The sequence below is a fragment of the Oncorhynchus mykiss genome, chromosome 25 (genome assembly GCF_057628025.1).
Source record: "Oncorhynchus mykiss isolate SJ-2025 chromosome 25, ASM5762802v1, whole genome shotgun sequence".
Taxonomy (NCBI): Eukaryota; Metazoa; Chordata; class Actinopteri; order Salmoniformes; family Salmonidae; genus Oncorhynchus; species Oncorhynchus mykiss.
In genome coordinates this window covers 18241795-18257384 of record NC_143046.1, presented here as the reverse complement: position 1 = coordinate 18257384, position 15590 = coordinate 18241795, and the positions used below count along the sequence as shown (strand labels likewise).

The 15590-nt window shown below is 41.1% G+C and overlaps 2 protein-coding genes across 3 annotated transcripts; one reads left to right on the top strand and one right to left on the bottom strand.

Moving 5' to 3' along the window:
- Positions 1-243: 243 nt before the first annotated feature.
- pfdn6 (prefoldin subunit 6) lies at positions 244-2226 on the bottom strand. Of its 2 annotated transcripts, none has more exons than XM_036969546.2 (4): positions 1585-2226; positions 921-991; positions 695-819; positions 244-567 (listed from the first exon to the last, which is right to left on the bottom strand). In XM_036969546.2, the coding sequence occupies exons 1-4, from the start codon at positions 1646-1648 to the stop codon at positions 447-449; spliced, it is 381 nt and encodes a 126-aa protein (XP_036825441.1). In that variant the 5' UTR covers positions 1649-2226; the 3' UTR covers positions 244-446.
- A 1111-nt stretch (positions 2227-3337) lies between these two features.
- Positions 3338-5641, top strand: mmgt1 (membrane magnesium transporter 1). Its single transcript, XM_021583478.3, has 4 exons — positions 3338-3495; positions 4259-4311; positions 4423-4526; positions 4654-5641. The coding sequence occupies exons 1-4, from the start codon at positions 3411-3413 to the stop codon at positions 4808-4810; spliced, it is 399 nt and encodes a 132-aa protein (XP_021439153.1). The 5' UTR covers positions 3338-3410; the 3' UTR covers positions 4811-5641.
- Positions 5642-15590: the final 9949 nt, after the last annotated feature.

Below are 15590 nucleotides of genomic sequence, written 5' to 3'. Positions count from 1 at the left end.
GCTTCTGCATAAAATTCAACAAAAATATAACACATCCCCCATGGCCCTGATAGCAATACATATTTTACTCACTCATCCCAGTCACACTGGCTGGCTCATGGGGCACCAACAAAGTAATCACTTCTGTCGGTCTGTGGCCATCTTCCCCACCGTGCCCCAGCTCCAATACATATATATGTTCCAAATAATGTCTAGACACTGCACTGTATTTCACTAGTGACCAGGAAAAAGATGGACAAAGCATTTAATCACAAAAAGAAAAGCAATGTATTTATTATAATAACAGCAACAGAAGTCACACTAACAAGCAGCTGCATACAATAAGTACAAAGGACAATAAGTAATTGGATTCATGGCGACATTGTTGGGTGAGTAGTAAAGCTCTGCGGCTGGATTCAGTGCTTTTCTTTCTCCCTGTATGTGTGTGCATCCATGCAATCTGTTGGTCAGACCTTGCCCACAGCCAGGCCCTGAGCCCTCTGGTACTCTTGCTGCAGACTAGACAGGACCTCACGATGCTGATCAGACTTCTTCTCCATGTCCTTTAGTAGAGTCTCATATCTTTGACTACAGCCCAAAACAGACAGAAATATGAGTTACACTTCTGGATTAAATACTTTAGGCAATAAGCAGTTGTTATTTCGGACACCTTGTGGAGTTATTAAAATGAATAAACATTATCTTTCAGACTCACATCTCCCCATTTATGTATTCTAGCCTCTTTGCCACTGTGGCTTTGGCTTCCTCCAAGTCTTGCTTCACCAGAACTGGACCTATAAGCTTGTAAACTGTGTTCTGGGTGTCCAACAAGTCCAACTCCTGAAAGACGGAAAGGAAGTGTAATCAGCAACAGAATATGAACTGGGATTAATGAATAATTACTGAACATCCATTGTGAAAGGATAGAGACATGTACTCACCTCTTTGACTATATTATTCTCTGTCACCTGAGCCTCCAGTTTCTGCCTGGCTGACATGCTCTTACTAACATCTAAAGGGAATAAAAGCAACGTTAGCAAATCAGTGTGGGTCTTGACATGCACATGTAAACAATAACAACTTTGGGTACAAGAGGACCAGTGATACTGAGTGATGTAAATAGAACATAGCTAATATCCATTTCTATGGTCATGTCTATGGTAATACTATGCTGTATAGGGTGTAGCCAACTGTACAAACTATTGATCTTACGACGACCTATCGTAAGATCCTAAGACCGATCCTATGGGATGGAAGATCAGAGGGGTATACTACAAAGCAGGTTCAAGGTGTTAACCAGTTAACTTGCCTGAATATTATGAAACAACATTTTTTTTAAATAAAGATACGCTTTAAATGGGTATGGAAGATCAGGTAGTAAAGGGGCAGTTGTCTAACGTTAGATTTCAAGAATAATGCACATTTTGCAAGTTACTTGTTACTTGACCTAATAGCTAGCTGTTACAGTATAACCAGACAGGGGTCAATTTCTAGCTAGCTGCTGAGGTAACAATAAATGACCATGCCAGCAGAGATGTACCATGCATGTAACATTACAGCTACAGCTTACGTTAGCTAGTTAGCGAGCTAACGTTAGCTACATACCTTTTTGCATCTGCTGGTATTTTTCTAGCTCCGATTGTAATTTCTTCTGAATCGCCTCTGCCATGTCTACGGTGTTTCTTATCAAGCCTTTGTTTATTTTAAACTGAAACAAAAGCAGTTCCCTATATCTAGCAGAAACAGAATATCGTGCGTGGCTAGCTCAGGAACAACCCTTCTTCTTCGATGAGATTTAGCGGCGATTGGCATCCAATACATTTTGCATTACCGCCACCTACTAGACAGGAGTATAACTCCTTTATACTTGCTTGAAAATAAAAATAAATAAACAAATACCTTACCATCTAACAGTACACGCACTAAAAACTCACCACCCTACTCCACTATTTACATATATATAGTCCTGCCTCAGGCCAAAAGCCGGAAAGGACGGGACACCACCACTCTTCTGAAGTCAAGTCTCATACACCCAAATACCTCTCTGCAGCTGCCGCCACAACCTCAATTTTCTGCGACTTACGTACCATCCCTGCAGTACAGTAACCATTGCTATAAATGCTAAAAATCCAATCTTTCTGAAGCATATATCACTATCCTTCTGTACTGGTACAGGTCTACTGCTCACACCACTCTTCTCAGGATCCCTCCCCTTGAACCATCTTCCTCTACTTTCTTCACTGTCTCAGCATAAGACAACTTCTGCACTACTCTAACCCTGGAAACCTCAACCTGCCTCTCTCGCAGGTTGATCCCCAGCTCCATGGGCACCCCACCCCTACAACTAGCATATACCACTACTTTCCCCATGCTACACATTCCTTTGTCTTCTGCACACTTCTCACACATAGGAATCTCCCTCCTACACACTGCTGCCACAAGCACATAAGCTTGACACCTCTAACAATGTAATGTATTCGGCAAAAAAGTTTGTACAGGATAATTTATATATCCTAACATCACTTTTTTGGGCAAGCATCCCTTCTTCTTATTCTTCTTTGTAATTGGGTTTAGCGGTGGAACAACCCATTTTTGGAGAAAAAAAGATTAAAGTAACTACTTCCAGGTAAAAAAAATGTAAAGAAACTTTAGAATAGAAGTCCTTGTTTGAAAACTGTAAAGGAAGCAAAGCTGATATGAAGGGTAGCATAATTCGATGGACTATGGACTAAAAAGGCTGTTAATCTCTTAATCCACGAGATCAGAGAGGAAGAGGCGAAGGGTAAAGGTTTTACTCCACCCAAAATCTTTCCACGAAAATAAACCCACGATGTGAAGGATTTTTGAATGGAGGTCATTGAGAAATTGTCGATTTGGTCAACTAAAAATGGAATTGCTTATTTTCTATGTGAGGCTTATTTTGTCAAATAATAAGGTTGTTAGGAATGCACTGATATAAGTAAACGCAGGTGGCATTTCGGGCAAATAAAAACAACTTTATATCTGAGTTGTGCCTGTTGTTAGAGAAAGATAGAGGACTCGTTTTAGCATGGACATTGCCATTGAAGGCTTCCACCATTTTAAAGAAGTCAACTGGGTGGGTTTTCCTATGATTTGGGAGAAATTAGCCAATTAAGAAGAAGGCATTTGACTACTTTGGGGAAATGATCAGGGGATGTAGTATTTAATTATGGATTTCATTTCCTTCGTGAGATTAGAATATTGAGAACATTGGGTAGGTTTTTAGACCTTCCGTCTCTGGTCTTACACTCCAGTCCAGTTGGTTGCGGTAAAGGACCTTAAAGTTGGTTGCCATCCGACATTTTAAAAAATCCCCAGAAGAAGAAGAAATGATCAATATCCCACTTCCGGGTTCATCTTCATCGCTTACGACATTTTGTAGCGACACTGTTCATTTCCTTTCTTTCCTCATGAAGATGGCTTCGTCTTTTTGGAAAGGTGTTGTATGTGTTGGTCTATTTGCCTTGGCTCATGCAGCTTTCTCAGCCGCTCAACGTAAGTGCGATATCAACAAAGAAGATTATCATATCTGGGTTTTTATTTTGCTCTTTAGATCAAAATCCACATAGATATCAGCCATGCAGTGAACTGCGGCCTGTTAAGTAGCGCGAGCTAGCTAGCTAATTTCCATTCCACATCAACCAAAACAGTTTAGCAAGCAATGGAAATTAGTTAATATGGCCAGACATGTCTAACTACTAACTAGCTATTTAGTTAGTTAACTACTTAGTATATCATATTATTGTCACTGCAAGCAGCTACAGTAGCTAACAATGGGCTTTTTCGACATTGCAGCCGATAGTGCAGGCGACTGCTGACTGATCTACAAATCACCTTGTATCATAAATAAATAGTCATTGTTTGTAGATCAGTCAATGTCTGCTTGCCAACGCGATATGTTAGTACAATGTTAGCATAAAATATATATATTTTTAATTTACTAACTAAGCCTTCGTTAAAATGAAAACAAGGAAGCTATGCTCCCCAAGTCCAAGTACTATCTAACAGTTATGCAAATTAGATTGTAAAATCTGGGGTGTAATCATTAGTCCACAGTTCCGTTTTGCAAATAAAAATTGGACAAATTCAGATAGAGGTTTCCCCGTTTCGTTTGCTTCCGTTTAAGAAACGTTTAGCCACAAACGGCGGAGTGAATATACCTCTGTTATGGATGGAACTAGGCTACCAACTTGTTTTTGGTCTTAACTGTAGCCACATTGCTTCCAGTGTGATAAATGTTATTCTCTTCTACCACCAGATCGATCCTACATGCGTCTGACAGAAAAAGAAAATGAAACCCTACCAGTAGATGTAAGTTATTTAATACTGTTGTAGCTAGTTACATTATTTATTATATTATTTGATGTTTATCTATTGTATTCATTGCTCCGTTTGCCATATTGTTTTCATTTTGTTTTGCAGATTGTCTTACAGACTTTGTTAGCGTTTGTTCTGACCATTTATGGTATAGTCCACATTGCGGGAGAGTTCAAAGAAATGGATGCCTCCTCAGAGCTGAAAAACAAGTAAGCCACCATTTCATATTAGTCATGGACTTTCCTATATGGATAGCCTTATGTTGTTATTGACCCATGTCACTGAAAACATGAGTATAGTTTAAACTTGACTCAATGCCCTCTTCCCATTTTTCAGGACATTTGACACATTGAGGAACCACCCATCTTTCTACATGTTCAATCATCGGGGTAGGGTGCTCTTCCGCTCCCCTGACCAAGAGGCTTCCGCTGTCCCGAACCCACAGGCCCTGCCCAACCCCCTGCGGCTTCGCAAGCTGGAGCATTTGCACTGAGACTGGCCTTCTCTGCCCACATGTCTTTATTTCTGTGCAGATGAGCTTATTGGTTAGATGGAGGGAAAAGTAATTTCTCCCACTTTTAATTTGTCTTTGTACATATATTAATATGCTGTACAAATTTGCATCTTTCCATAAATGTGGTTACCATATTTAACTCCTGACTGTGCCAACCAACCCCTCAGTTTTCAGGCATATTTGTTTGTATATAATTGTTATTGCTTAGGAGTTGTAAGGATTTGACACCTCATCCCCTACCTCTTCCTAACAGCATGGGGGAAATTTTCCCCTTTGTTGGACAAGGGGCATAATAGAATGTTTTCTGTTTTGTTTGCCACACATATGTCTATCATGAGCAGCTGTCTGGAACTATTTATTTCATATTTTATCTGCAGATATGAGATTTGTTTTATGGAGTAAAAAGCCTTCACTTCAGTTAAATTCATGACCATTCATTATGCCGATCTGTTGCAAAACGTTTCTTAAATGGGAGCAAATTAAGCGAGGAGGGACTAATCTGAAATTGTCCAATTGAAACACTTGTTTAAATGATTACACCCCTGATCTCCTGGAGTTTGAAATTAGGCTTTTGAGTTTATTCTGTATGCAATAAAGAGTTATTACAGTCGGAGTCACAAACGTCAAGCCTGAAGGGTGCAGCATCGAAAGCAGAGTAAGGCAGTGTTCCAGAAATGCTAATGATACTATGAACACTAAGTAGAGACTAATGGTACATTTATTTGAGGCAATGTGTTTTTTTCTTCATTTTACATTTTGGTTAAGATTAACTCCCTGTTTTTAACTTAATAAAATCATACTGAGATTTTATCAATGTCAGGCTGCATGTTCTTTTGATGCATTTATTGGTCAAAGGTAACTAAATGCATGTAATCTCTTGCACATCCACTACAGTTTTTATATATATATATGAAAGTATGTGGACACCCCTTCAAATTAGTGGATTTGGCTATTTCTGCCTCACCCATTGCATAAAATCAAGCACACAGCCATACAATCTCCATAGACAAACATTGGCAGAACGGCCTTCCTGAAGAGCTCAGTGACTTTCAATGTGACACCGTCATATTTCTGCCCTGGTAGTGCTGCTCTGGTCAACTAAATTTTATTTATCATATGTGCCGAATACAACAAGTGTAAACGTATTTTAAATTTAACTTGGCAAGTCAGTTAAGAACAAATTCTTATTGACAATGACGGCCTACCGAGGAACAGTGGGTTAACTGCATTGTTCAGGGGCAGAAAAACAGATTTTTTACCTTGTCAGCTCGGGGATTTGATCCAGCAACCTTTCTGTTACTGGTCCAATGCTCTAACCACTAGGATACCTGCCGCCCGACCATACAGTGAAATGCTTACTTTACAAGCCCTTCACCAACAATGCAGTTTTAATAAAAAATAATAATTAAAGAGCAGCAGTAAATAACACTAGCGTGGCTATATACAGGGTGTTACGGTACAGAGTCAATGTGGAGGCTATATACAGGGTGTTACGGTACAGAGTCAATGTGGAGGTTATATACAGGGGGTACTGGTACAGAGTCAATGTGGAGACTATATACAGGGGGCACAGGTACAGAGTCAATGTGGAGGCTATATACAGGGGGCACTGGTACAGAGTCAATGTGGAGGTTATATACAGGGGGTACTGGTACAGAGTCAATGTGGAGACTATATACAGGGGGCACTGGTACAGAGTCAATGTGGAGGCTATATACAGGGGGCACTGGTACAGAGTCAATGTGGAGACTATATACAGGGGGCACTGGTACAGAGTCAATGTGGAGGCTATATACAGGGGGCACTGGTACAGAGTCAATGTGGAGACTATATACAGGGGGCACTGGTACAGAGTCAATGTGGAGGTTATATACAGGGGGTACTGGTACAGAGTCAATGTGGAGACTATATACAGGGGGCACTGGTACAGAGTCAATGTGGAGGCTATATACAGGGGGCACTGGTACAGAGTCAATGTGGAGGCTATATACAGGGGGTACTGGTACAGAGTCAATGTGGAGGCTATATACAGGGGGCACTGGTACAGAGTCAATGTGGAGGCTATATACAGGGGGCACTGGTACAGAGTCAATGTGGAGACTATATACAGGGGGCACTGGTACAGAGTCAATGTGGAGGTTATATACAGGGGGCACTGGTATAGAGTCAATGTGGAGGCTATATACAGGGGGCACTGGTACAGAGTCAATGTGGAGGCTATATACAGGGGGTACCGGTACAGAGTCAATGTGGAGGCTATATACAGGGGGCACTGGTACAGAGTCAATGTGGAGGCTATATACAGGGGGTACTGGTACAGAGTCAATGTGGAGGCTATATACAGGGGGTACTGGTACAGAGTCAATGTGGAGACTATATACAGGGGGCACTGGTACAGAGTCAATGTGGAGGTTATATACAGGGGGCACTGGTATAGAGTCAATGTGGAGGCTATATACAGGGGGCACTGGTACAGAGTCAATGTGGAGGCTATATACAGGGGGTACTGGTACAGAGTCAATGTGGAGGCTATATACAGGGGGCACTGGTACAGAGTCAATGTGGAGGCTATATACAGGGGGCACTGGTATAGAGTCAATGTGGAGGCTATATACAGGGGGCACTGGTACAGAGTCAATGTGGAGGCTATATACAGGGGGTACTGGTACAGAGTCAATGTGGAGGCTATATACAGGGGGCACTGGTACAGAGTCAATGTGGAGGCTATATACAGGGGGCACTGGTACAGAGTCAATGTGGAGGCTATATACAGGGGGTACCGGTACAGAGTCAATGTGGAGGCTATATACAGGGTGTTACGGTACAGAGTCAATGTGGAGACTATATACAGGGGGCACTGGTACAGAGTCAATGTGGAGACTATATACAGGGGGCACTGGTACAGAGTCAATGTGGAGGCTATATACAGGGGGCACAGGTACAGAGTCAATGTGGAGGCTATATACAGGGGGCACTGGTACAGAGTCAATGTGGAGGCTATATACAGGGGGCACTGGTACAGAGTCAATGTGGAGGCTATATACAGGGGGCACTGGTACAGAGTCAATGTGGAGGCTATATACAGGGGGCACTGGTACAGAGTCAATGTGGAGGCTATATACAGAGGGTACTGGTACAGAGTCAATGTGGAGGCTATATACAGGGGGCACTGGTACAGAGTCAATGTGGAGGCTATATACAGGGGGTACTGGTACAGAGTCAATGTGTACCAGTGTCGAGGTAATTAAGGTAATATACACATGTAGGTAGAGATATTAAAGTGACTGCATAGATAATAACAGAGAAGCAGCAGCGTAGAAGGGGGGGGGGGTGCAAATAGTCTGGGTAACAATTTGATTAGCTGTTCAGGAGTCTTATGGCTTGGGGGTAGAAGCTGTTTAGAAGCCTATTGGACCTAGACTTTTTGCTCCGGTACCGCTTGCTGTGCAGTAGCAGAGAGAACAGTCTATGACTAGGGTGGCTGGAGTCTTTGACAATTTCTAGGGCCTTCCTCTGACACCGCCTGTATTAGAGGTCCTGGATGGCAGGAAGCTTGGCCCGGTGATGTACTGGGCCGTACCCACTACCCTCTGTAGTGCCTCGCTGTCAGAGGCCGAGCAGTTGCCACACCAGGCAGTGATGCAACCCGTCAGGATGCTTTCGATGGTGCAGCTGTAAAACCCTTTGAGGATCTGAGGACCCATGCCAAATCTTTTCAGTCTCCTGAGGGGGAATAGGTTTTGTCGTGCCCTCTTCACGACTGTCTGGTGTGCTTGGACCATGTTAGTTTGTTGGTGGATGTGGACACCAAGGAACTTGAAGCTCTCAACCTGCTCCAATACAGTCCCGTTGACGAGAATGGGGGCGTGCTTGTCCTCCTTTTCCGGTAGTCCACAATCATCTCCTTTGTCTTGATCACGTTGAGGGAGCGGTTGTCGTCCTTGCACCACACGGTCAGGTTTCTGACCTCCTCCCTATAGGCTGTCTCATCACTGACGGTAATCAGGCCTACCACTTTTTGTCATCAGAAAACTTAATGATGGTGTTGGAGTCGTGCCTGGCCGTGCAGTTATGAGTGAACAGGGAGTACAGGAGGGGACTGAGCACGCACCCCTGAAGGGCCCCCGTGTAGAGGATCAGGGTGGAAGATGTGTTGTTACCTACCCTCACCACCTGGGGGCGGCCCGTCAGGAAGTCCAGGAACCAGTTGCAGAGGGAGATGTTCAGTCCCAGGGTCCTTAGCTTAGTGATGAGCTTTGAGGTCACTATGGTGTTGAACACTGAGCTGTAGTCAATGAATAGCATTCTCACATAGGTGTTCCTTTTGTCCAGGTGTGAAAGGGCAGTGCATAAGAGATTGCATCATCTGTGGATCTGTTGGTACGGTATGCAAATTGGAGTGAGTCTACGGTTTCTGGGATAATTGTGTTGATGTGAGCCATGACCAGCCATGACCAGCCACTTTCTCATGGTTTCTGGAGGGAAATGCTGTAGGAATGCTCAACCGGTGTCGCTCATCCAGCCGACAGAAACTTTCAACCGGTTTTTCCCATTAAGCAGCAAGTCGGAGTCTGAGGCCGAGCCTTCTCTTGTCTCTACTCCTCCCGTTACTGGGTCTGAGACGCCGAAGCTTCCAACCATTAGCTCTGACAAATTGAAAACCCTAGTCATTGGCGACTCCATTACCCGCAGTATTAGACTTAAAACGAATCATCCAGCGATCATACACTGTTTACCAGGGGGCAGGGCTTCCGACGTTAAGGCTAATCTGAAGATGGTGCTGGCTAAAGCTAAAACTGGCGAGTGTAGAGAGTAAGGAGATATTGTTATCCACGTTGGCACCAACGATGTTAGGATGAAACGGTCAGAGGTCACCAAGTGCAACATAGCTTCAGCGTATAAATCAGCTAGAAAGATGTCTCGGCATGGAGTAATTGTCTCTGGCCCCCTCCCAGTTAGGGGGAGTGATGAGCTCTACAGCAGAGTCTCACAACTCCATCGCTGGTTGAAAACTGTTTTCTGCCCCTCCCAAAAGATAGAATTTGTAGATAATTGGCCCTCTTTCTGGGACTCACCCACAACACAAACAGGACCAAGCCTGGCCTGCTGAGGAGTGACATACTACATCCTAGCTGGAGGGGTGCTCTCATCTTATCAACAAACATAGACAGGGCTCTAACTCCTCTAGCTCCACAATGATGTAGGGTGCAGGCCAGGCAGCAGGCTGTTAGCCAGCCTGCCATCTTAGTGGATTCTGCCACTAGCACAGTCAGTATAGTCAGCTCAGCTCAGGAGCATCAAAAGTTGTGCTATAAATTCACAGACAACACAAAGATTCCTTGATGCCCTTCCAGACTCCCTCTGCCTACCCAAGGACGTCAGAGGACAAAAATCAGTTAACCACCTAACTGAGGAACTCAATTAAACCTTGCACAATACCCTAGATGCTGTTGCACCCCTAAAAACTAAAAACATTTCTCATAAGAAACTAGCTCCCTGGTATACAGAAAATATCCGAGCTCTGAAGCAAGTTCCCAGAACATTGGAATGGAAATGGCGCCACACCAAACTTGAAGTCTTCCGACTAGCTTGGAAAGACAGTACCGTGCAGTATCGAAGAGCCCTTACTGCTGCTCGATCATCCTATTTTTCCAACTTAATTGAGGAAAATAAGAACAATCCTACATTTAGCATAATGACCCAATAAATACTCAATCTAAAAAAATATATATATATAAAAAAATATATATATATATTGATTTTTCATCTACTATAGTCCCACAACATTTCTATATACTATATTTAAATTGTTTTTAAATAATGTTTAAACTTATGTATTGAGAGGTTTCTAGTTTGCTCAGTTAATTTATTCCATTTCTTTATTGCTCTAAATCGAAATGTTCTTTTGCCCATTTCTTTTTTCTGTCTGGATAACACATAGATGGTGGACAATCTATTCCTAGTATTTACTGAATGTCTGTCTCTTAACCAATCTATTCCTAGTATTTACTGAATGTCTGTCTCTTAACCAATCTATTCCTAGTATTTACTGAATGTCTGTCTCTTAACCAATATATTCCTAGTATTTACTGAATGTCTGTCTCTTAACCAATATATTCCTAGTATTTACTGAATGTCTGTCTCTTAACCAATATATTCCTAGTATTTACTGAATGTCTGTCTCTTAACCAATATATTCCTAGTATTTACTGAATGTCTGTCTCTTAACCAATCTATTCCTAGTATTTACTGAATGTCTGTCTCTTAACCAATATATTCCTAGTATTTACTGAATGTCTGTCTCTTAACCAATCTATTCCTAGTATTTACTGAATGTCTGTCTCTTAACCAATCTATTCCTAGTATTTACTGAATGTCTGTCTCTTAACCAATCTATTCCTAGTATTTACTGAATGTCTGTCTCTTAACCAATCTCTATTCCTAGTATTTACTGAATGTCTGTCTCTTAACCAATCTATTCCTAGTATTTACTGAATGTCTGTCTCTTAACCAATCTATTCCTAGTATTTACTGAATGTCTGTCTCTTAACCAATCTATTCCTAGTATTTACTGAATGTCTGTCTCTTAACCAATCTATTCCTAGTATTTACTGAATGTCTGTCTCTTAACCAATCTATTCCTAGTATTTACTGAATGTCTGTCTCTTAACCAATCTATTCCTAGTATTTACTGAATGTCTGTCTCTTAACCAATATATTCCTAGTATTTACTGAATGTCTGTCTCTTAACCAATCTATTCCTAGTATTTACGGAATGTCTGTCTCTTAACCAATCTATTCCTAGTATTTACTGAATGTCTGTCTCTTAACCAATCTATTCCTAGTATTTACTGAATGTCTGTCTCTTAACCAATCTATTCCTAGTATTTACTGAATGTCTGTCTCTTAACCAATCTATTCCTAGTATTTACTGAATGTCTGTCTCTTAACCAATCTATTCCTAGTATTTACTGAATGTCTGTCTCTTAACCAATCTATTCCTAGTATTTACTGAATGTCTGTCTCTTAACCAATCTATTCCTAGTATTTACTGAATGTCTGTCTCTTAACCAATCTATTCCTAGTATTTACTGAATGTCTGTCTCTTACCAATCTATTCCTAGTATTTACGGAATGTCTGTCTCTTACCAACTGAATACCGTTGTGAATAGAACTTGGCCGTTTTAAATGATGTATATTATCAAATAAGATAAGCATGTTTTTTTCAATTATCTTGTCGATTGATGACCAACCAAGAACACTGCGCATGACTGCAACAGAAGAACCATATCTCCACCTTAAAACAATCCTTGCTGCTATATTCTGTGCATTCTGCAGCCTCCTAACTTCACTAGATGATGCATTTCCCCAGACCACCGAACAATAGTTCACTTGACTCTCAACCAATGCCTGTGTTATTTGCTGAAGGATTTACAATGGTAAATATTTAGCTATCCTTCTGATTATGCATGCTGTTTTAATATTTTTTTTTACATAGATGAGTTATTTGAGACGACCCTGATAAGCAGTTGTCTAGCTGCACTCCCAGTAGTTTGGTTTCTGCCACTTCTTCAATTTGTACTCCTCCCATATTGTATCCCATGCTGTTTTGGCCTTTTCCTAGTTGAACAGACCAACATAACTTTGGTTTTCTTGGTGTTTAAAGCAAGTTTGTTTTGGCAAACCCATTTCCTGATAATCTCCAAATCTTCTTGCAAAGCTTGCTGTACCTGTTGAACCGATTGTCTTGCTGCATAAATTGTAGTATCATCTGCAAATATAGTAGCTTGAGTTTCAACCAAGGCATAGGGAAGGTCGTTGGTGTTTATTAAGTAGAGAAGTGGCCCAAGGCAGCTGCCCTGCGGTATTCCACAGTTTAACACATGAGGGGAAGAAAATGAACCATTGACATAGGTGGACTGTTTCCTGTCAGTTAGATATGACTGTACCCAATTCAATGCTACCTCCTTAAAACCATAATGCATTAATTTTGTCAAAATAATTTCATGATCCACTAAATCAAATGCTGCACTGAAATCTAAAAATAGTACACCTACAAACCTGCCATTATCCATAGCATTGAGCCACTGGTCAGTCATGTCAACCAATGCAGTGGTAGTGGAATGGTTTTTGCGATAAGCATGCTGATTGGCTGTAATCAGATGATTCTTTTCCATATACTCCCACATTTGTCTACTCACAATACCCTCCAATATCTTACTGAGTGTAGGGAGTAGACTAATTGGTCGACTATTGGCAGGAGTAATGGGTTCTTTGCAGTCTTTTGGAATAGGACACAGTTTCACATGCTTCCATACATTTGCAAACATCCCCTTTTCCAGTGACCAATTAAATATGTATCTCAGTGGAGCTGCAATCTGGGGAGCAGCACAGCGAAGCAAAAAATTGTCCATAAGACCATAACCTGTAGATTTACCATCAGGTAATTACTTCAATAGGTTTAACACCTCCTCCACTGACACCGTTTGTTTGTAGACTAAAAGAGCAGATCTTATTGCTCATAATATGATCATCAATCCATTGGACAATAGCTTGTTTGGAAGAATTTATGTCTACATTGTTGCTTAGTAATTTAATTTTCTGTGTAAAAAAATCTGCAAAATGATTGGCAATATCAACTGGTTTTGTTATTATTCTCCCGTCAACCTCCACACTAGATGGGCATGATGAGATAGATGTACCAAGTAAGCCCTTAACTGTGTTCCATACCTTTTTACAGTCATTTTTACAATCAGTAAAAGCATTGTTGTAAAATAACTTTTTTTCCCTTCGATTCAATTTAACTGCATAATTACGTAATGTTCTATAATTCTGTTCATCAATTTCTCATTTTGACTTGGCTGCTAAGACTTTTGCCATATTTCTTTGAGAAAAGGCTTCACCCAGTTCATCATCAATCCATGGAGATGGACGGGCACCAACTGTTCTTTTTCTTATAGGGGCATGATAGTCCATTACCTCAGTGAGCAAATCAATAAAACATTCTGTAGTGTGATTTAAATCATCCTCTAGATAAATCAGCTCCCAGGGTACAGCAGCCAAATCATTTAGAAATAACTCATGATTAAATGTTTTAACATTTCTTTTGACCACAATCCTCGGGGGTTTCTTTGGAACCTTGGTGTTCATGGTTATGGTCACAATATTATGGTCTGTCCAGCCCACTGGCATTGATCTGGCTTTTAAGCATTGCAATGGTATATTACAGAAAATCAGATCAATGCATGTGTCTGAACGATGACCCAACTTAATTGAAGATCTAGTAGTATCATTAACCATTTGTTTCAAACCACAGTTCTTGGCATATCTCATCAATTTAGTTCTATTCGAATTATTGTGATCCTTCCAATGTATATTAAAATCCCCCAAGATAAAAACATCTCTGTTGGTATCTGTGGCCTGGTCAAACCCAGTACATAAGTCATCCAGATAGGACACCTTAGAGCTAGGAGGTCTATACACACATCCTACCAATGTGGGTGCCTGGTGAGGTAGATGTACTTGAGCCCATAGTGCTTCTACTTGACCTACATTAAGGTCATCCCTCCTCTTAAAAGGTATATGATTCTGAATATACAGTGCAACACCCCACCATTCCTGTTCCTGTCCCTGTCCCTTCTCAGTAGACTATATCCTTGAATGTTCATTTGCCCATCATTTACAGATGCATCTAAATGCGTTTCGGTCAAAGCCAAAATATGAATATTATTTATGTTGACCAAGTTAAAAACCTCATGTATTTTGTTAGGAAGGCTACATACATTAACCTGAGCTATATGCAGCCCTTTCCTTATCAAGTGGAGATCAATATAGCATGATTTCTTATAGTTGAAGTTGTCATGATACACTACAACACACAAACTCAGTTTTAAACATTAAATTAAAATAACCAGGGAGTTACTCTAGAGTCCTGATACAGTTGCCCGTTGATATAAAGTTTATCCATCACCATGGAGACTCGTTGATTCAGGCAACGCTTTTCCTTCATGATGGGATATAGTTTTTTTTCTCCTTTCATTGATCTCGGTGGGGAAGTGATCATTCATTCCAAAATCAGTGTTTCTGAGTTCTCTCCCCATGTTCTTCGTCATTTCCTTTTGCTTAAATTTATCAAAACATGCAATAATATCCCGGGGCCTATTTCCAGAGGCCTTACCTATTCTATGGACTCTGGAGAAAGTGGCATTGCGCACAACATCGGTGGGCAGTTTTAGTTGAGTTGACACCGGTATCCCTGAGAATATTAGATTGTTCCGCATTGATCGACACTGTACATCAAGCAATGATTCTTTAAGTTGTTTGTTCTCCCTTTGCACCACCTCCACCTTGCTATGAATAGAGTCTACAGTACCTTTCAGCGCAGTGTTCTATTTCCTTAGATCATCAATCTGACATTGGCTGAATTCAAGACTGGCACATAATGCATTGATGTCCTCTCGTAATATATCCAAGATATCAAGTTTGGCAAGCCTTTCATTAGTGGATTTTAACAAGTCAACATCCATATCAGTAAACCTCTCCCCACTCTTACTAGAGGATGGTTTGGTTCCATCGTTGATACCTATTGGCCAACCTGGTTTTGTTTTGTTTTGTAGATTGGGTTGGTTGTCCTTGACAATGCTTGAATCCTCCGAAACCAGCGTTTCTTTGAGTTCGTAAGTATCTCTCGTCAATGAATCGTTCAAGCTCTTCAATGGATTCTAAACATACATACATTCATGAACTTCTTTGAGGAAAA